At 32.8% G+C, this 22,406-nt stretch overlaps 1 protein-coding gene across 1 annotated transcript in view; it reads right to left on the bottom strand.

Annotated features, from left to right (window-relative positions):
* Positions 1-404: 404 nt before the first annotated feature.
* The window catches only part of Rbp6 (RNA-binding protein 6), a 127,473-nt gene continuing 105,471 nt past the window's right edge, over positions 405-22,406 (bottom strand). The window contains exons 11-13 of the mRNA XM_089098373.1: positions 22,138-22,200; positions 12,049-12,263; positions 405-9,486 (exon numbers count right to left, since the gene is read on the bottom strand). Coding sequence (XP_088954499.1) covers positions 9,442-9,486; positions 12,049-12,263; positions 22,138-22,200 — 323 coding nt within the window. The 3' untranslated portion in view covers positions 405-9,441. The remainder of the gene's footprint in view (positions 9,487-12,048; positions 12,264-22,137; positions 22,201-22,406) is intronic.

Below are 22,406 nucleotides of genomic sequence, written 5' to 3'. Positions count from 1 at the left end.
CAATGCTCCAATTCCCAATACACGACAGAGAGAGAGAGAGAGAGAGAGAGAGAGAGAGAGAGAGAGAGAGAGAGAGAGAGAGAGAGAGAGAGAGAGAGAGAGAGAGAGAGAGAAGAACAGAAAGGTAGTGAAAGAGGGAGAGGGAGGGAGGGGGATAACGAGAGAAAGGGAGAGAGAGAGAGAGCATCCGTCACATGGGAAACACGAGCGAAAGAGAAGTTGAGTACTGCTAATAAGTGATACAAATAGTCTCACTCTATATCCTTAGCTAATGTTTGTCATCAGTTTTAAACTTATGTTTCACTTTTTGTTTTCGTTGTGACGCAACTTTTTGGGGCATTTGGGCTTCTATGGCCAAATCTAGATGCAACCAATAGTATCCTATCTTATTCACTAAAGAAAAGACGAATTCAGTGTGCTTCTGATTTTATTTCATAAATTGATGAACGATGTGGATATTCTCACACCATGACATAAAACAAACATCAAAATATACTGTCAGTGAATCACTTTTACAAAAAAAAGAAGTCAGCCAATGTCAAATTTACCAATGATCAATTAAAACAATCGCTGATTACGCAATCTGGGATCTAAAAAACGTTCAGCTAGTCTATAGGCGCCTACATCTATGCGCATTTTATCACCGCAATTCTCAAATTTCAGCTAGATTTCTAAAAAAAATTCACGGTTAAGAAACAAGAGATCACAATTGTACAAGTTTCAGGATCAACACAAAATTAACTAATTAATCAAACAGTGGAATAATCGGTCATCAAACTAATGAACTAATCCCCCACCCCCAACACGTTAATCATAGATACACCTAAACAAAGAACTTGGCAAATTAAAAGTAAGTAATAAAAAAAATTACTAATTTTATAAATAGCTATGAAACGGTAATTTTCTATACATCCGAATAATAAAAATTCTTTTCCTATTTGTAACCAGGGAAAGTTCTGATTACTGTCGGGATTTAGTGAAAATTTAAAAGGCCATAATTAAAGTAAAAATACCGAGGGCTAGGTCAGGTCTGATCTCATTTTTAAAAAGGCCATCAAAATATACATTAGTAAATCACCCTTAAACAGTCTGAAAAAACTTATTCTTAGAAATTCATGATTTAGCAACTAAATCAATCAATTCCATGTTGGTCATATCTACGTACTGAACGACCCTGAAACCAATTTGACTATGACACTTTCTCCTATTTCTGCAAAAACAAAAGAATCGTATACAAAATTAAGTAATCTTTATATTTTATCCCGTATGCATCTACATATACAAGTTTAGTTCTTATCAGGATAACATTTTTTAATGGGCCCTAACCCCACAACTTAACAAAGTAGTGGGGGAGCTATTCCCTCCCTCTCACAGATACACCTCCATAAGGAACTTCAAAAATTTATCAAACAACGTTGCGTTACTGAACTTAAATGTATCTTCTGGTATCAACATTAAATTCAGAAGTATTTGAAGACAGCAGAAAATTCGTCTTTATTAAATGTGTACAAGTTTACTAAACTACATTGAATAGCTTTAACAATGATTAAGTGCATTGTTTAAATGAAATTAATTAAATGTTTACCAGACTGCTCTGATTAATTCTGAGAACCAGTAAATTAGTTATTTAAATTAAATCAAATACTATAAAATTAAATGAAATGCAATCCAATTAAATTAATTCTATTAATTATTTAAATTTAATCATTTAAATGTTTACTAAACGACAGTGAATAATTTAAGAACAATTTTCCAAATGAAATCTAGTACAAGACAATTAAATTAATTAAATATTTACTAAATTGCACTGGACAATTGTAAGAACAGTCAATCAACAAAAGAAAGGGATAGGGTCTAAGAATCAGAGGCAGATCCAGGATTTTCTTAGGGGGGGGGGCAAAATAGGTTAATCCGACAAACTTGTGTTAGGAGTTTAACGCAAACTTGCGTTAATTAAGTAAATTACACTACTTTAGATTACGTTAGGGGGGGAGGGGCGCCCCCCCCCTCTGGATGTCTCATATTATATACAAAATGAGAAATTAACAGCTAAATTTAACATTATGCTCCCGTTTAATTTTAAATATAGATTTCTGTACTAGCACTGTTATGCCTAAAGGTCGTATTATGACGTTTTCATAGTTTTGAAATTATTGCCAAAAACCGCTTGCTGAAGGGAGGAGCACCAGAGCAGCGTTCAATTACACTCTGACTCTTCATCTACATTACCCTGATCCTACTCTCAAGAACAGGTTAGGAAATGTTTTATACCATTTAATTAATTTACTGGCATGTGAGAAATACTTTCTTAGATACTCCTTACGAAAGTCTATTATTTTTTACATTCAAGTTATAAATTTATATTGTGATTACATTCTTCATGCAATTAGTATTAGAGGAACTAGCAAAACATACAAAAGGAAATTCCCAGTTTAAATAGGATAAAAAATTCCCAGAAATTTTAGTTTTAGAGAATCACCTTACCCCTTTGTTGGCTAAGTCCATGGTCGTGTTTATACAAAAGCTTTGCAGATTATTAACAAAACTCAGTAACAGTTCAAAATTACACTGAATCTGAGGCTATATTACATTTATCAAATTTAAATTTATTCCTTAGCAATCAAAAACAAACAAGACAATGCTGATACTGCTAAAAACACTCGATAAAGTTTAATTAAACAGACAAAGAGGAAATAGTTAATTACAGTAATTGACCACTGAAACCTGTTTTTATGTCTACTTCTACGATCTTAAGGCTAGTCTTGATTGACATCATTCACCTTGCCATCAGTATTTTTGTAGGTGGGTCAAATTTGGACAGCTGGCTATGATTGGACAGTCAATATAATTGGACAGCCTTCAAACATTTCGAAGGTCATGATTGGCTGTCCAACCAACGCTGGCCCTGCTGTTGGTAGGGTGACTGATGTCAATCAAGAAGAGACTCTATAGTATAGTCCTTGGAGAAGGGCATGTCCTTACATACAATTACTATCTAAATTAGTATTCACTTATTTCTATGATACTAGAGTCTACGTGTATCACAAATTTCAATGAAATTGATTTACTTAATAGCATAAAACGGTCGTCACGAGCACACTTTATATCTTCTGGACCCTTCCCCACTAAAAAAAAATCCAATTTTTATGTAAATTTCTTATATAATCTGTATTTGACCAAAAGGAAAGGGCGCATCTCAGAATTATTTCGGAAAGGATCTATATAATAAGAGGAGCGTATATAGTAAGAAATATATAAATATTATATATATATATATATATATATATATATATATATATATATATATATATATATATATATATATATATATATATATATTCGTCCTTATCTCCTCGGACAAAAGCTGAGACCAATTGAAACAAAACTCGTTTTAGTATATTCGTACCAAAGTCTACTCAACAGGAGTTACAATACTATATATTAAACTCAAAATAAATATATTCAATCACGGGTACTAATCACGAGGGACTGCTTTCCTACATTTTTAGAGGTAACTTTTTTGGTATTTTCATTAATAAATCGAATAAAGATACTATCACCCACATACTTTGAAAAAATAATTCTTTTTTGTCTTTAAATCGGGAAAACCTTATAACTTTGTTTTTGCGCCCCTGTATTCAAAATACTATCTGCAATAGAAATATAATACGGAACCCTAAATATCCAGTTCTAAATTATGATTTATATTGTTTTTCTTTTTAATTAAATCCTTCAACGAGAACTGTTCAAACAAAAAGTTTAAAGCTCTTATTTTCGATCTCTATCACAATCACCGAAGTGCAAGATACGGTCGATAGATCTGGACACACCAACCTAACCACAAAAAAAAGCTGCACTATTTCGCTAATCATGAATGAATCTAAAAACGTTCTTAAATAAATCAATATAAAAACTGAAGTGATTTTTAGGGGACGTGCGCAAAATTCATAGAAAAAGAGACCAGTACAAGAAACGTTAAAAAAGATCTTTTCTTAATAACATTTTTTGGATGTGTGCACTAATCGCACAAATAGGAAACCGGAATGCACATCAGTTGTAGCGTCAACGTTTTTGTAGCCACAATCGGTTATTAGATCATTGGCTAAATCCAGGTTAATGTAAAGAAAAATTAAAGTTCAATGGTCATGTTCTAAGGGGATGTGGAATAAAGAAGTGTGCACGCGACAGCCAGAATAAAAATTGGAAAAAAACTTAATATGGCAATTCCTTTGCTAATAAACATATAAACTGAGATATCTGAGAACAAAAATTTTCGGTTGATTATGATAACAAAAAGTTATAATACCATGAAAGTTTGCAAAAAATTGATTTCCTTAATTTGCAAAAATCAAATTAGCATTGAGGTAAAATAGATAATCTAAACATTATTACGTATTGATCAATTTAAATGCTAGTTAGACTCTAAAGATCTCAGCTAAAAGAGGATGAACTCTAACAAATTAACAAACAGAATCGGGACAAGTCTGAGTCATTGATTTGATATAAAAACAAGGCCATAGCTGGTAAGAAAAATTTGAGAGTTCCTATAAATCAACACCTTAACAGTTAATTGCATTACAATTCCATCTGACGTCCAAATGGACCACTTTTGTACCTAGATTACCGCACTATTTTAAAATTACTCTTTCAAAAATTTTAAAACTGACGATATTCTAATAAGAAGTACTAGCTTCAAAGCCCATTATTCGCACCGTCTTGCACAAGATGCGCTGATTCACAAAATTCCTGGAGAAGGGGGCAAGTTTTTTTTTCAGTTAAAAAATAAGACACAAAAAATTATAACAACCTAGGGGCCCATTGCCCCTCCCTCCTTGCAAGCTCACTGCTAATGAGAGCTATATGGATTTCTGAAGGATTATTCGACTTCTATGTCGCAACAGAATAATAAAAAAGGCAAACTTGAAAAAGGACAGATTTTTCAACTGAAAAATCGTCCTAATTAGGATGCATAATTTCAAGCTAAGAATAATTCATCAGATCTAGAGGTACTAGCCACTCAATTTGAATCGATTTTCCGTTCTGGGATTATTAAGCATCGGATGATACAACTCAAACCAATTATCCTCCTCGCTTAGCATCGAGTAAGAGGACCCTCTCTCCCACAGAGGATTAATTAAGTCCGAACACCCAAAGAGCTGATTCCAAAAAAAGATAATTTGACTTATTGAACATACAAAGCCATGAAATAGTACTTTTAAAAATCCTGCGTAAACCTTAGTACAAAAATAACTCACCAGGTTAGCACCAGCATAACTAAGGAACACCAATAATTTTTTTAGCGCTCCTTTGAATAACTGCATCATTTACTCGCTCAACTAAACAACCAGAAATGGCCCTGTATAAAAACTGTATACCATAAAGGCAACACACACTGCATCAGCCATAAAAACACATAATCTAACTACAACACCACTAACACTACCATCTAGAGAATTACTACGAGCTACCTACATCTAGTCGCCACTTGCCTTATGGTATAGTCTTTTAAAATTTGAATTATGTACAATCGATAGAAAAAATGCTGGCATTTGGGCAGTGACGACTCTTTGTAGTAGAATGGCAAAACCTTATGTCACTTTCACAATATTACTGCGTTTTCTGCATTAAAAAAAACTCGAGATCTTATTCTTATAGGCTTATAGCAAAGTTGGTTCTGAACCACGACTCAACACTTCTTCAACCCATTTAAAATATACCTGGGGTATAAGGAGCGGGGCAAATGCTTAAAGATCTGAATCATCTTAATTAGCAATTAAGATTGGGATTGGGGTGGTTTTATGGGAGCCACATGATGGTACGTCCTGCCCCCCTCTGAAATAGCGTCTTTTTTCGACTTTTTGAAAACAATATTACAATAAAAAAACAATAATGAATTTAAGAAGTCTATATACACACTGCGAAATACATTCAAATTGCTCTGGGAATCATTAATACAATATAGGAGAAACCAAATTTAAAACATATTTGTGAATTATTACTGTTTTGACATAATTAAACAAATATTAGAAAATTGCACACTACAAATTAGTATTTTAAAAAATAGGCCCTTTAAACCCCTTGCTATAGAATAGCCAAAGATACTTATGTCTTCAGAACCAAATTTGAAACAAACCTTAGAATAATTGCCTAGAAATCTAAAGGGCAGCCAAGAATTGAATTTCAAGAATACATGATTGACTTAATAGAAAATGGAGAAAGGGGGTAAATCGTGAGATTTAGGCACGAGGTAGAGTGAAACATATGAAGGGGACGAGGAAGATAAAAACAAAGTTATTGCTCATAAAAATATTTTAAACTAAGTAGCAAAGATTACACAGAATAAGAAGATCTGACATTCGAGGATATTTTAGAGGCAAATACGAGCTTTCCCAAAATTTCAGTCACAAATATTAGGCAATTCGCGTTAAAATCGTGGTATTGCATCCATTTGTTCCGAAGCAGTGCACATTTTTTTAACCCAAATACAGATATTTCTCTCTCAAAAAACTTTGATATTAAAAAAAAAAAAATTTCAAAACTGATATTTTCAAAAAAAAAAAGATATTTTCTCTCAAAAAACTTTTCTTTTGAGGCTCACCTTTTAATGCTGTATTACCTAGGGTCATATCCAGGCTTGCGATGGGGACCCAATTTTGTCAAAACTGTGCAACATTACGCAAATATGAAAGTCGTCTGTTTTTACCCCCCTCAACATGAAAAACAAAAATCCTAGAAATGTATTTAAATAGTTGGGGCCCTAATATTATTCAAGACTGATGGACTACTGCCGCTATATATACCCTCGTTTCGTAAATTATCACTTCGTAGATTTCGAAACTCTTCTACAGTGATTACCTTTATACCTTATTTTTTTTCTTCTTTATTAGATTTATTATCTTTTTCTCAAGCTCAACCAGGTGAACAAAGCAAACCAACACTACTAAGAAATCAAACAATCGTAACAAATCAATTCCACAAATCCACTGTTCCACAGTTGTAATTCAAAGAGAGTATTGCTCTAAAAGCAGAATGGAACGTAGAAAACAGTACAAAAAAGAATGAATAGACAATGAACCGGATAGTAGGCTTACTGGACCGCGAACGGCCTAAAGCCTGGAGTGAGAAAACAAGAATAAAACATCAGTACATTACACAGACTCTGTGTTCATGTTTTAGAACAATTGAGTTTGACTAAATTGAGCTATATTTAATTTTTTATCAAACTGACTTGAATTTGATTAAAAACAGTTTAATTATATTAAATTGAGATAAATCTAGTACAAATGGAGCATTTAGGTATTTGTTGAAAAGCTCAAAAGTGATGCTTAAATTTTGAAATCATTTGATTGGTTGAAGTTTGCGGTAGAAAACCCTGCATACATCAAATGGTAACTAAGTATGACTCATTAGGACTACAAATTATAAGCATAAGAATGTAGAGGCGGTCCGAATATAAGGGCCATCAAACATCATTATTGACAAAAATATTTAACAAGACTGAGTGAAACCCATTAAGGTTACACGCTCTAAGCATAAGAATGTAGAGACAGCCTTACCACTAATCATTAGTAGGGGCAAAAAAGTTTAACAACAGGAATACATAGTACCATATCTGAACTTAATTTATCATTGATTAGATTGGTGAGAATAGGGGATAGGGCCTTTCTGTACAGGCTCAAATTTAGGGCCACAAACAACACCTTTCCTAAGAAATTTGAAACATGTCAACAGATCTATCATTAGCAATTGATATTTTTATATGTAGAGTTTAACGTGGATGTAGAATTATGTCTCAAAAATAATATTCAAGATTTTAAAGCCATCTGTTTAGTTGAAATATGTGAAGCAAAACCCAGTGAATGTACAATGGTGACTGAGTAAAACTCATTAGGGTTACACATTATAAGCATAAGAATGTAGAGACAGTCCTAATATAAGGACCATCTGTCAATATCGCGGGCAAAACACCTAATGGAGGAATACGAAAGATCCAATCTATACTATTTATTTGGCTATTGGTATATTTATATGTAGAATTTCACGGTGGATGTAGAATTATATCTCAATAATGATAAACGTTTAATGCCATCCTGATCAATAGAATTATGTGAAGCAAAACCCAGTGAATGTTCAATGGTGACTGAGTGAGACTCATTAGGGTTACACATTATAAGCTGGAGAATGTATAGAGGCAGTCCTAATGTATGGGCCATCGGTCAATATTAGGGGCAAAAAAAATACTTTTAAACAGAGGGATACAAAAAATCCGATCTGAACTTTATCTATAGTTGACTATTGGTACGTTTATATGTAGAATTTCACGGCGGATGTGGAATTATATATCAATAATAATATGTAAAATTTTAAAACCATTTGATCAGTTAAGATATATGGATTGAAACCCTGTGTATGTCCAATGGCGACTAAGTAAAACCCATAAGGAATTCCCTAATAATGTGAAGGCGTTTTTTGCTTAACGGTTTCTAATAAGACTTTAATATCATATTTATTTATTTAGTGCTGAAGGGTTTGCTCAAACAATAGCCTTCTAAAAAGATATTGATGTCAGTTCTTCATTACGCTTATATTTTTTGCCAAGCATCAACTGGAATCTACGCGGGCAAGCTTGGAAATCCTGCATCTAATTACCTTATTTGAAAGGCCAATATGAGGCACCAATGTTTTCGTTTTAAAAAATTTCTATACCTACGCCCTATCTAGACTAAAGAGGTATGTATTACCTTAAGCTCGACTCACACCAATTATGCTTTCTAAACTATCTAGATATTAAAAAAATAGCTTTTATACAAAAAGGAATTGTACTCTTTTCCTGAAGTGGTGTAGGTAAATGTATTATTTTAAGTACGCCATTTATAATATATATATATATAAATTATTATTACAAGTTATTAGAAGAACATATATATTACTATTAGCTAAATAACTATTAGAAAAAAATGACGCATAAAACCATACAAGTGCCTACATAAGGTAACAAAATAAATAAAACGAATCGAGCTCAAGTTTAGGAAATTAAAACTCATCTGGGAACAAACAACACCTACAAACCTTAAACCCCTCTGGTTGACTCACTCTCATATCTCTAATTAAAAAAAAATGCAAGAAATACATTCTCCTTCTTCTTCCTAAAAAGTATTTCATATCAAGTTATTGTATATATCCTTACACACTTCATACTGCTTACATTTCGCATTTGACATCAATCGTACAAACACAGAATTTTTTCATAATCTAGGTCAATTCCAGAGAAACTTATTTCAACACTTGTTCTAAGGATCTAAGTCAATAGTTCGTTCCCAACTCTACTGGAGATCTTACCACAAACATGAAAAAAAAAGAAGAGAACAACGCTGCTTTAATAGACTAAAGCTACTGCTGGAAAAGGGCTGCCAAAGTGACACAGGTTATATGAGGTCATCATTATTGATAGCCATTAGCGAAGTGGGGTGGAATCAACTGACCTGCCTGGAAAAAAGCCAAACTTTAGAAAAAAAATTCAGGCTAATGTTGGAACTTGGCCAAAACTATGAATTCAGTGCGATCGTAAAAATGTGGAACTGGCATTTGTTTTTATGCTAAATCGTTAGAAGGGCTATATTACCTGACTTTTATTGATGATGCAAAGTTTGCAATTGGACAGAGGTAGATAAATAATTGAACAATTCAGAATCCAAATTGATCAAGTCTGTAAAACAGCGGAGGCAATACAGAAGGGAGATTGATTGCTGATTGTCAAACACAAATCATCTGATTGGAAAAAAAATCGATATTGTTTGGGTGTTTATTTAAGTGGTAAAATATAAAAAAAAATCGTTTTAATGTGGAAAATCTAAAAAAAAATTAAATAAAAAAGAAAAAGAAAAAAAGGTATGTCATTTTGGCTTAATATCTTATTTATTTAGAAATTATTGTTATGAGCATAAGAGCCATTAGACATAAAAAAAAGGGTTAAAAGGGGAAATAGTACGTAGCCATGCGTAGCCATGAAAATTCCCCAAGACAAATTAAAGAAATTACCGGTTCGAAAAAAAACTGAAAGGCCTATGCGTTCCCCCATTCCTTTTGGTCCAAAACAAACAATTGTAAAATTTGAACACCCTAGGTTTAGGACAAGGTAGACCAGTTGGAACTTGCCATTCAAAATTTCCCTGAAACTATTTTTTTCCGTAAAACTACTTATTTAAAAGTTATGTCAAGGCTTCCCCTCATAATCGATTTACAGAATGAAGTTTCATAGGGGAATCTTCTTCCCGAGATATTTATCAAAATATTGTCTCTAATTGGTAAATCTCGAGGTAATAAAAGTTAAACATCTACAAGAAGCAGAAAGGTTATGTCTTTTTCATTAGCTGGGAAAAAAAGTATTAAAAGAAAATTTATAATTTCGTCGAAATCATTGGAAGAAACTTTTTCTATTAACATTTTATTTGGGACAAAAACAATAAAAATCACACGATATTTTAAAAGACTGCAAAATGACCAAGCTTTTTTTTTTTTTTTTTTTTTTTTTTTTTTTTGTACAAAAAGGATGCTAAAGAAATTTAATACATAATGCATGGTTGGAATACACTTTAATTTTTTTTTTCCCCTAAAAGTAATCTTTACTCAGTGTATTTTATCCAAGATGTTTTCGTTATCAAAATATTTTTCAAGACGAAAAAAAGCAGGTTCTGACCTGCTATGCATCGAGCCTGGATGTCTCAAAAAGTATTTTCTTTACAAAAAAATAAATAAACAAAGACGGCCTCCCATTTTTTTTGCTCTATTAGGTTTCAAGTGAAATAATAATTTAATTTCGAATTCTGCAAGTTCAGCAGAAAATTTTCATAGAATCACTTCAAAACAAAGAGTTCAGATTAAAATTTTCTTTTCACTTTTTTTGTAGTTTCTTCAGTGAAAAACAGGATTATTTGGTTCTGCTTTTTCTTTATAAGAAAAAAAAAGTTGGCAATCCTTTCTTTCTTTCGTAAAGGAAGTGTGATATATAAAATAAAAGCGATGTAGACCAAAATCATTTTTTTCCAGCTTCAAATTTTACGGGGTTGCCTAAGGGTGCCAAGACAATCACAGAGAAGGGCTTATACACACGTTGAAGCTGGTAGAGAAAACAAACTAATTTCTGCTACACCGCCTTCCGCAGTCGAGTGGAGGCCAAACTGACAGAACAAAAAATTTCAAAATTGCATACTTGCAAAAAGGTTCTTTTCAGTGTTTCGGTATATCGAACAAAATTGTTTTTAAACTAATAAATCTTAAAATAAAACCTTGAACAGAGAAAAAAGGGTAGGAGAAAAATATCACCCTAGTTGCTTTTCGAATGTGTTCATGAAAATTTCCAGGAAAAAAAAATCTATGACACACAATAGTTTAGAAATCCAAGGCTTGAAAACAAATCAGTAAACACTTTTTGGATTGCCTGGAAAGTCCTAAAATAACAAAAATTCTTAATTTGATTAGGCATTATCTTAATTTGACTAGACATTATTGCTTAAACTGCAATTACCGCTTAAAGGCTTCTTCTGTAATTTCAAATTTTATAATTTCCCTAGGTCTAAAGCTCTTATTTTATCAATATAATATCCACATATATATCCCCTTGACAGTTTAATTCGCTATTAAACTAAGTTTAATAATTAAACTAAGTGCCCAGTTTAATTCGCTATTAAACTAAGCACAAAAAGAATATATAAAAAGACAACGTCCTCCTCCCCCTGAAGTTTCAACGTAGGGTTGTAAGATCGAATGTACAATACATTAAAGAAAAGTCCTTGATGACACCTTCCGGCAGGTAGAAATACCCAGTTTAATTCGCTATTGAACTAGGTACAAAAAGAATATAGAAAAAAGTCAACGTTCCCCTCCTCCTAAAGTTTAAACAGAGGATCATAAGATCAAATCTAATATACAGCAAAAATATAAAAAGACAAAAGACAAACAAAATTAAATACAAAACAACAATATAATTAGGGGAAAGCTTCAAAAACAAAGGGAGAGTAGAAAAGAAAATCATGGATTGCTATATCTTACCCTAGCCAATGTCAATGGGCTATAGGGACCAGAGTGCGAGTTATTCGACATATAGCCAGGAAGAGCGTCCAAGCTTCCGCTGTACAGATCAACAGGTCCGGGAGAGTTTGTTTGATGAGGCCCACTCTGGGAGAAGGCACGACCCGGAGGCGGATGAGCTGGGTATGCCGTAGATGGTGCCGTGCCATTTCCATATCCCGGGTAGCTGTTCATAACTAGAATACAAACAAAAAGATTAACAACACGAAATTCTGACTCTTCCTTTTTTAATAGAAAAAACTAATTATATATATTACCCTGCTGGTCCAAACTTAGAGAATAGGTTAGAAATACCGCAGATGCGTGAAATTATCAAATACGTCCTTTAGGCATAACAACAACAAAATATTTAACGTTTTTCATTAATTACGAATAATGGTAGAAACATTACTAAACGAAGTTCTAACTAAAAAACCTCAAGCCGTAAGAAAAATATATGCTTAATTCTTAAGGCATAAAACAATTCTCCATGAAAAGATCCAGTTAGAATCAAATGTATTTGCTCTTGGGAATGAATATATATATATATATATATATATATATATATATATATATATATATATATATATATATATATATATATATATATATATAATATATATATATATATATATATATATATATATATATATATATATATATATATATATATATATATATATATATAAAACGCACTACTAAGTCATCCAGGGTCAACACATCTGTGTACGCTTATCCTCCACTACACTTTATTCAAAGAACTATTTGCGAGTCAGGGGATGATACTTTATTTTCCTTGGATGTCACCTTTTCTAGCCACGTCAAAAATCTACCTCTCAGGAAACAAGTAGAAATCAGATTTCCGTCTTCGCAAGATGGAAGAAAAAGATAATCCAATGACACTTCTATCGGCACTCCAATGACTGATCTTTATGTCAAGGACTTTATATAATCAACCTAAATCTATCATTAATTTAGAGAAGTATGTGATTTACTGACAAAAATATTGCCAAAATTCAGATAAAAACAAATTCTTTAAAAATGAGAAATTGATTTTTTATATTTGTTCAGTCATTAATATAAATCAGAACTCGTAGAGTCTGGATTTCTCGTATAATGGTAGTATATGAAAATGGTAGTGAGGTGGTTTAATTCATTTCAGTTAATTGATTGAATTCCAAATAAATTTTAAACGCATGGTTTGTTGATTTGGAGTGTCGTAGCTGGTCAGGTAAAAATCAGTCTCTTAAGTGCAAAAAAATATTCACTTATTAATTAATAGATTTGAATAATATGCAATTACCAATTCCAAACCAAATTGCAGATAAATTAATTTGCGTGCATCATTCAACAAGTAACATGTAACTGGAGTATGCTGATATAATCGATAAGACTCAAATTACTGTTTGTCATGTAGGCGTCGATAGATGATATTATTTTGTCAGATATTTGTTGTTGTTTTTTTTTTTGGGGGGGGGGGCAAAAATGTTGAGAAAAAAATGCTCTAGACCATCAACCAAAAGCGAACTTAAAAAAAGTAATGTATAGTCATTTATTCATTAAAATAAACAAAACAGCTAAATACTGGCTATACAAATGACTAAGATGTTAAATAGATCAGTCCTTGAAGTAAACTTTCGCTACGAATAACTAAATTGACGCTGCCAAAAAACGGAGTAATTTGGCTTGTATTCATCTTGAGAGGGAGCGTGACCAAAAATCCAAGATATGGCCTTCAATTACAACGGTCGAAGGTTCCAAAAAGATGCCTCAGGGGGCAAGATAAGTGTAGCCACACGATAAAAACTACAAATTATGAAAATATCTCAGTGTAAATGAGATGCTTAAAAGAAGCATTTTAATAGAAAGGTGGAATTATTACACCTTGGCGGCAATCAAAGCAATACAAGGATTTTTAACGTATATTACTGACCCAAGTAAGGACCAAAAGTGAGGCCCTTGGGACTGTGTTTCCTCCATTTTCCCCACCCCCAGCCTTTTCGTGTGTTCTACTTTTATTTTTTATTTTCAATCAAAAATCGTATATGGTTTCTGTGGTTGCTGGTTAAACAACTGAGCCGTGGACGTCGAAATCAGAACACTTTAATTGCATGCTTCACAATTGGCGGATATATCACACCTTTTAAATCCGAGTCCTGCAATGATTTTCAAGCAAGTCCGTTTCTCCTCCATTATCCGCCCCCTTCTAAACTGCTAACATATAGATATGTAGTATCCTTTCGACCCATGATCATTTGAAGATCGTTTGGGGCATAGCCTTTAATGATTAAATGCTAACCATTAAAAATGATAAAGATCCCCGCATGGATATTAAAAATAAGATTACAAATTAATAATAAATAGAAAAATATCACAGTGAGCATCAAAAGTGAAATGGTTAGAATATTAATCTTTAATAATCATTACGGTTACGGTATGAATGTCCTAAATCAAAACATAATATGTACGCGTTCCACAAATGATAGTTGATTTTAACCTTAATTTGTATTTAAGCCCTTCTGAGCTAGTAAGAATGAGGCTAATATTATAATAATGAAGGCCACAACAGAATACATTAAGTACATTTTTCAGCGTTTTATTTCCACAACATGAGGCATTTTAGGATTTACAATATTGTTGATTACAAATATGACGTTTACATTGTAATATAGGAGCTCAATTTAAAACCCTCAAGTATATTTCACACAGATTGCTTGATTTTCACCATCGTTAACAGTTCAAGATTTTCTGAAGTTGTTGGTTAAAAATCTAACTCTAATAGCTTGTGCGACGACTTTAATCAAGATCATGTCTCTTGATCACGTATCTCTACAATTGCTCATTAGTAAGTGCTACTATTAATAAAACTTGTAAGCTAGCATTACTACTATCAACATGCGCAAAAAAAAAATTCTCGTAAGTTAAAAACGGACAGAAATTTAATTAAAAGAATGGTTATTCCAATCCTTTGTGGGCTTTGAGAGGGGAGAACACTGCCCTTCCTTGTGGCAATTCATTAAGGACGTATAGTCTTTGTTCAGGTTAATTTCTGAGTTTTAATTTAATTTCGTCAATGCTACCTCGCAGAGTAATTTATCCTCATTTTAGGTTCTTACTATCTTATTTCAGCTAATTCCTGTCTATTTAAAGTTTGTCAATTCACTCCCATGAACAATTTCTTCATTCAGTTTTATTCAAGCATTTATAATACGAAAAGGGAACTGCTTGAACTCGGGATAGAACTTATATCCTGGAATTATACTAATCTTTCAACAAAAAAAAAACTGATTACATAGCTATGTAGGCCTATATATCCTGGAAATGCATAAATATTTTCTTTGACTAAAGTTATTTCTATAGTCAAGGGCGTATCCAGGGGAGCGGTATGGGTTTACCCCCCCCCCCTGAAATGTTCGTCCGACCCGAAAGAACGTAACAAAAATGAATATAAACAAATTTTTGACACGTTATTTAAATATTTTTTTGTAAGCCCCCCCCTCCCCCCCCCCGAAAAAGATTCCTTTTGTAAACCCCCCTCCTCTCACTGAAAAAATCCTGGATACGGCCCTGTCTATAGTTTAAATATCAAATAGATATAAATAATAGATAACCCACTAACACCACTTGGTGTACATCTTGAAGCACTCCCTGTTCCACCACGCGTGGCACATCCCACCACACCGCTCTTCTTCACAATACGTCTGGTAAATTTTGCAGCACATGTCGCACATTTTGCGCCATGCGTGCACAAACCCACTGGTATACACCATTTTTGAAAGTAAACGACCCCTTACAAATTTCTACAGCAAAATGACTTATTTGAATTCCAATGACTTTCGATAATTACAGTCTACAAAACAATTCCACATCTTATAGAAATAGCAAACTTTATCAGTCTAATTTCAGACAAGAGGATATATGATCAGGTGCGTGGTCAGAATTCAATTTCGGAGGGGTCCAAAACAAGTAAAATGCATGGGCAAGCACGAGGGGAGAGCGGGAAACAGGAATTATTCGCTCCTCCCTAAATACACAAAAAGCTGCACTTTCGAATTGCTTAACTTTCAGAAACAAAACACTCTTTTGGAAAAGAAGCCTCTTTCGGCTTGCCTCCCCCCAGAATATTTATGCGTGCGTCAACAGAAAAATCTTAAATGTAATTTATTTCCAGCAGGAGAAGGGATGAACAACCATCTTTTAACATTAGTCTCGGAAACAGGAAGTAATAAAGAACATCGCCTAGTATTTGTTCTAAAGGAAATATCAACTAGAGAATAGCATCAGGAACAAACAAGCTTTTCACAGCGGGGATACACCTTTCCAAAAAAGAATAAGGTCCTTCCACTGGTGGTAAACACAAAAATAGCTATAAAATGTGATTTTGAAGAATGGGGAAATATTTTATCTGTTTTCCTTATATAATAGGGCTTAAAAAAGGTGAAATCCGTTCGAATATAACGAGCCATAATTAGTCAAATAAAAAAATCAAGAAATTGCTTGTTATTCAATAGACAAATTTCCAGTTATTTTAAGCGGAGAGGGGCATTTCTCGTGTAACTTAGTTTTTATTGGTAAGCTTTTATACAAAATCCGGTAAATCAATTTGTAATGTGAGTGGTTGATTTACTACCAAGGGGGTATCCTGGATTTTTGTTCGGGGGAGGGGGTTACAAAAGAAAACCACAAAAGGCATCGCGTATCTAAAACATTTTTATATACATTTTTGTTACGTTTTCAACCTTTCAAACATATATTTCGGGTGGATTCAAACCCAGTAACTCACCTCACCCCCACTGAATACAGCTTTGTTTATTAGTAAATGATTATTAATAACATGACAAAAATATGAGGGTAAAATTTGATAGATACCGCCGAAAACATTAAAACCACCGAAAAACAGAATAATATATGAGGGTAAAATTAGAGGGCAATTATATATTATATAAGAAAAATATTGAGGGTAAAAACAGAAAGACACCGCCGAAAACATTTAAACCGCTATTAAAACAGGCCAAAACCGCTGAAAACAAAGGTACTTACGAAGGGCCAGTAAGTCTTTCAGTTTGCTTTTTTTTTTGTCAGACCATCAAATATGTCAATGTATAAGAATTTGAAGTTAGTCAAACAACACGGAATGCTCATAGTTCAAAGTACCATGGGCATCAAAATAAAACATTTTTTACCCATCTGGCTCAATCTTACGTCTATTCATACTTGAAAATATCGATTTTCCAATATTATTCTTTTGGTTGTTTGAAAAATATAAACACTTTTGTCAGCGTGCCACACTTTTGTCAGTGTTGCCACGTTGGACCATCAAAATAATAAGCTAGACTAATTGGATAAATTTGAAAACGCTCATCGTTGGTAAAACATCATACAAGAAATAGTGGATTCCCAAATACAACTACACCTACTTGGACTATTTGGTGCCATATGTTTTTAGCTCAATTTTTGCTGAATTTTTATCCGCGCTTCTTTTTTTTCAATTTCGGCGCCCAGCACCACAAAAAATGGCAAACTTAAATTTGTTATTCTAAATAGAATTTTGTACGTAATATTTAACGAAAAAAATATATATCCATAATATACAAATATATAATATAAAAATATAGAAAAGAATATATATCTGAAAAAAGGGAATTTTTAATGAAAAAATATATATCTATAATGTATAATATAAAAAAATAGAAAAGAATATATATCTGAAAAAAAAAGGAATATTTAATGAAAAAAATATATATCTACAATATAGAAATATATAATATAAAAATATAGAAAAGAGTATACATCTGAAAAAAAAGGGAATTTTTAATGAAAAAAATATATATCTATAAAATAGAAACATATAATATAAAAATATAAAAAAGAATATATATAAGAAAAACCAGAATTTTTAATAAAAAGAGGCCTCCATATGCAGCTTTACAGCTTTTAGTAGTAGCGGACATAAAAAAAACGAGGGGAAAAATCTGCGAAAAAAAGCCAAAAAGAAATGGCATCATTAGCTTAAGAAGATGTAGCCTTTTTTTAAAGGTGTAGTCGTCTTTGGGAATCATCAGATTGTAAACACCAGAATTTTTACAGAAAAAAGGTGTTGCCAAATTCAACCAATTAGTTCTGCATTTCACGGTTCAACGTAACAACACTGCAAAATGTGGTATTGCCCTAAAAACTTCATAATTTCAAACCAACTAAAAGAATAATACTAGAAAATCGCAATTTTCTGGTATATACAGACATAAGATGAGTTAGGATCTTCGCTAAACCGACTTCAGTGCTATAAAAAATATATATAAAGAAAAACTAAGCTTCCGAAGTACTCAAGAATTAAACAAAACCTTAAAAGAAAAAAAAAAGAAGTAGTCAGAGAAAGAAAGAAGGGAAAAACAAGGAGATGAGTGAATCTCACAACATAAAACATCGTGAAATGACCATTACAAAATTTTGTTGTTTTAAGACCATTGTCTATTGCTTTATTTTTTACGAACCAGACTTATTTAATCTTTATTACCTCTTTTAAATAAGTTATCACAAATAAGGTTTTTAAAAAATAATTAATTTAAAGTTCATCCTCCCTCAATCTTACCCGGAAAAAAAATCAATTTCAGAGGAGAAAGGCCTTGCCATAAATACACCTGTGGACCGTAGCGAACAAGGTTGACATGAAATGATTCAAATTAAAAATTATAGGCTAATATTGACAGGTGCTCTGAACAGAGGCCAAACTGTCAACAAGTAAAAGACGTTTCAGAAAAATGCTCAGTAAGCAAATCGTTATTTGATGTATCTCTTTTGCCTGCATATCTTGATGACATGCCAAATTTAAGCCAATGGGGAATATCAGGTCTAGCATCGCGGAAAAATTTGCCGATTCAATTGCTTTCTCTTTATTACTTCCCCGTTTGTTTTGGGCTATTAAGACTTTCTTGTAAGTCAAGACTAATTCCCGAGCTACATTATAGATAGTTATTATAGTTATAGTTATAACTATATAGTTAATAGCTACATTATACTATATACTATATAGTACACTATATAGTTAATAGCTACATTATAGTTAGTTATACATTATAGTTAATATTATAGCTACATTATAGTTAGTCCGTTAAGGACATTCAATACCTTAAAAACTATGTTGCAAGTCTCAGCGTCAGCTGACCGTCTCAGAGACAAATATCAAATGATATTTCTTATAATTTTATTAGAAACTGACAAGGGATCTTGAATGAACTAGTTTCAAAAAAAAAAAAAAAATGCAATTTTACTAATTGTTAAGCAAAGCACTGTGTATTCAATTTACCTAAGCCATAAATGATACGTTTCCTGTGTAGACAAGACCTTAATAAAGCAGGTAGCACCATGGGGAACGCCCAAAGCTATCTAACTGTTCAAATGATATTTCCTTTGGGCTGATTTTTAACATTTTCCTAGCAGGTATGCTAAAATATTTTTAGGGACATATTCTAACACTTACACCTTCTAATGTTGTAAGTTTTATTAAATATGAATATCTCTTTCTCCGCCATACAATGGGAGAAGTTAAATAGTTTTTCTAAGATTTCTCGGAAAGTATGCGTCGGATGTTAAGTTTTCAGTCATTTATTCGGATCTCTTATCAAAGCTCTACAAGTTTCGGTAAGACCCCCAAATCAATTCTAAATAGTTTGGCAACACAAGCTAAAAAGTTTCTAATGGACAAGATAGAGCGGATCTTTAAAGTACCATATTGCCTTAATAAAAAAAGCCAAGATTTATAAATAGTCTGGGTTTTCTTTGATTTTAACGTCATGCTTGTACTACATAAGCGGAAAATTGAAATGACAACAATTTGATTTGACAAGCTTGTACTGCCTCCAATTTGTTCCTTAGTATCGCCTACTAATTCAACATGTCTGTCAGTGGCACCAATCTACTATATATTGGTAAGTTTCCTTACAAACCAAAACTAAGATGACAAAAACTAAGGACTTACAAACCAAACAAAAAATGACAAAACTAAGAAAAAATTAAGTACTGTTTATGAATAAATAAAAAAAATTATAATCTAAGATTCTATATCATTGACTTTCCAGAAGATAAAATTTCAACCTACTGTGGAACTGACTAACATCAGAAAAGGAAATCAAAGGGTATTTTTCTTGCAATAAAAATTTATGTTACACTTCTATCTTTAAATTCATTCTATTTCAAAAAAGTATTATACAATAGACCAGTGATTCACAACCGATTTCCGGCCATGCCCACCTAGGCATTTCTAATACCCTGATGCTCCCCCTCGTGACATCTAAATAATGTTGTATTAGAATCGTATATTTATGGGTTTTTTTTTTTTTTTTTTTTTTTTTTTTTTTTTTTTTTTTTTTTTTTATGCTCCAGTTTTATCATTGTGTTTTGTGGGTTATAAATAAATATTATTATTATTATTATAGCATTTTTTACACTAATGAGAAATATTGACTGCATAAAACATCTCTTATACAACGCAAGACGTTATTGCAATACTATCACCTATCTTTTTTCTCTTTAAATGCATATGAATGCGACGACATTCACAAAAAAAGATTTTCAAAATTAAGGCTCCAAAATATAGTCAGCCAAAGGGTACACGTCCTGCCCATGATCAACCAAAACAATGTCATGCCTTACCGACGGAGCGTCCACTTCACGTTGGGAATCACGGCTATACACAAAACATGGAATATCGCAATTTAAATGCTGCTTTAAAGTACCACTAATAATGTTTACTGAAAGCATACGCTTTCCCCGAAGCCTTTTTACTTATATGAAAACAAACTCCTAAAAATGTGCAGACAGATGTTAGTGAATAAAACAACAAGCCTGTCACTTTTTACATCACCAGCACTAGCGTTGCTGAACATGACACAGACGCCAGAAAAATGAATACAACGGAGAATCTGGCCCATATATTAACCGGCAACCGTGACCAAAATCCAATATCCTATCCAAACATTAGTATACACGCGTCAATCAGTGCCATTCATTAGGGATACTTCACTGATTTCAACAAGTCGTGTACTTATTACATTAGATATTACTGTCAGGGACATCAGTGTGTAAGTAAGGGATATAACTGTCAATTGATGTGACTCTGTGACAGGTTAACTTCTGGATGTATATCAAGGCACAGACGTCAAGTAATAGGGACCCGTTTCAAGTTTTCGGTTACAAGCCATATAATATGCACACCAAATGGCTCACAAAAAGTTTCAAGGCATAAAGCACTGCATACCAGAAGTATATAAAAAAGAATAAACATAAAAACGGAAGCAGACTGAGATTCAGAATTGAAGACAGAAGATACACGTCAAGAGGCATTGAGTCATACACACTAGTTAAAGAGAGAGTGTAGCCTCTAAGAAAGAGGTTTCCAATTTTATCTATTATTACTAAAGCTAGAGAATCATCGCAGCATCAGTGGCGTCAATTTCCAAAAATTTAAGAGGAGGGGGGTTGCATTGTTCAATATCTAAGGGGGGCCAATATATCACCTTTTTCAGTTTTTTCAATGAAAATACCAAAAAGCCTTTTTGAAAATACCCGAAAAAGGTATTTTTCAAAATCTAGAGAGGCACAGCCCCCCTGCCCTCCATTTGACGCCACTACGCAGTGTTAAGCCACCTGTGGCCTCTCCTTCCCTTACAGACATTTTTTAAAATTCATCTTAAGACTGTTTTGTAAAATGTCCAGCTTTTCTCATTACCTTTTCAGGGATACTCAGCCAAAGTATCCGAGGGATTCTGACTTTCAAGCCCAACAGACATTTCAAAGCCATGTTTTAATAATAAACTCACTAAGCTATACTTATTCTCGGAAAATATAAAATATTCGGTAGTGGAGGCACCATTTCATTGGGGAAGGGTACAGAAATGGTAATATGAAGGGGGTACTACAGAGCAATGGAACTCAGAATAAGTAGAGAAAGCAGCTTATGTCATGTTTATTCCTCCCCCTGAATGAATTTAAACGTTGGTACTTCAAAACATAATTTTATTTACCTTACCAGACTTACCAGTCTGGTAAGACTTGCCAAAAGTTATCTAAACTTACCAGACAGTGCTTGCGGAAGAAGTTGATTTGTCGTGTTCGGAGTCATACTTCCATTCATGTCAACTAGAATAAGACATAAATGTAGTTATTATTCCTTTTAAGGGATTTTTCACAACTTTTCTTGACTGTAACTTGTAGGTTTTTTTTTTTTTTTTTTTTTTTTTTTTTTTTTTTTTTTTACGTGAAAAACTCAAATTTGAAAAACATTTGAGCATTGTATGAAACTCTATTGAATCGTTCGATAGCACTGGTAGGTTAAAATAAATTTG

This window comes from Artemia sp. Qi Xiang Cuo, chromosome 12 (assembly GCF_049724085.1).
Source record: "Artemia sp. Qi Xiang Cuo chromosome 12, ASM4972408v1, whole genome shotgun sequence".
In the NCBI taxonomy this organism is placed as follows: Eukaryota; Metazoa; Arthropoda; class Branchiopoda; order Anostraca; family Artemiidae; genus Artemia; species Artemia sp. Qi Xiang Cuo.
Note: the sequence above shows the minus strand (reverse complement) of the source record. Positions and strands in the feature narration are given on the sequence as shown.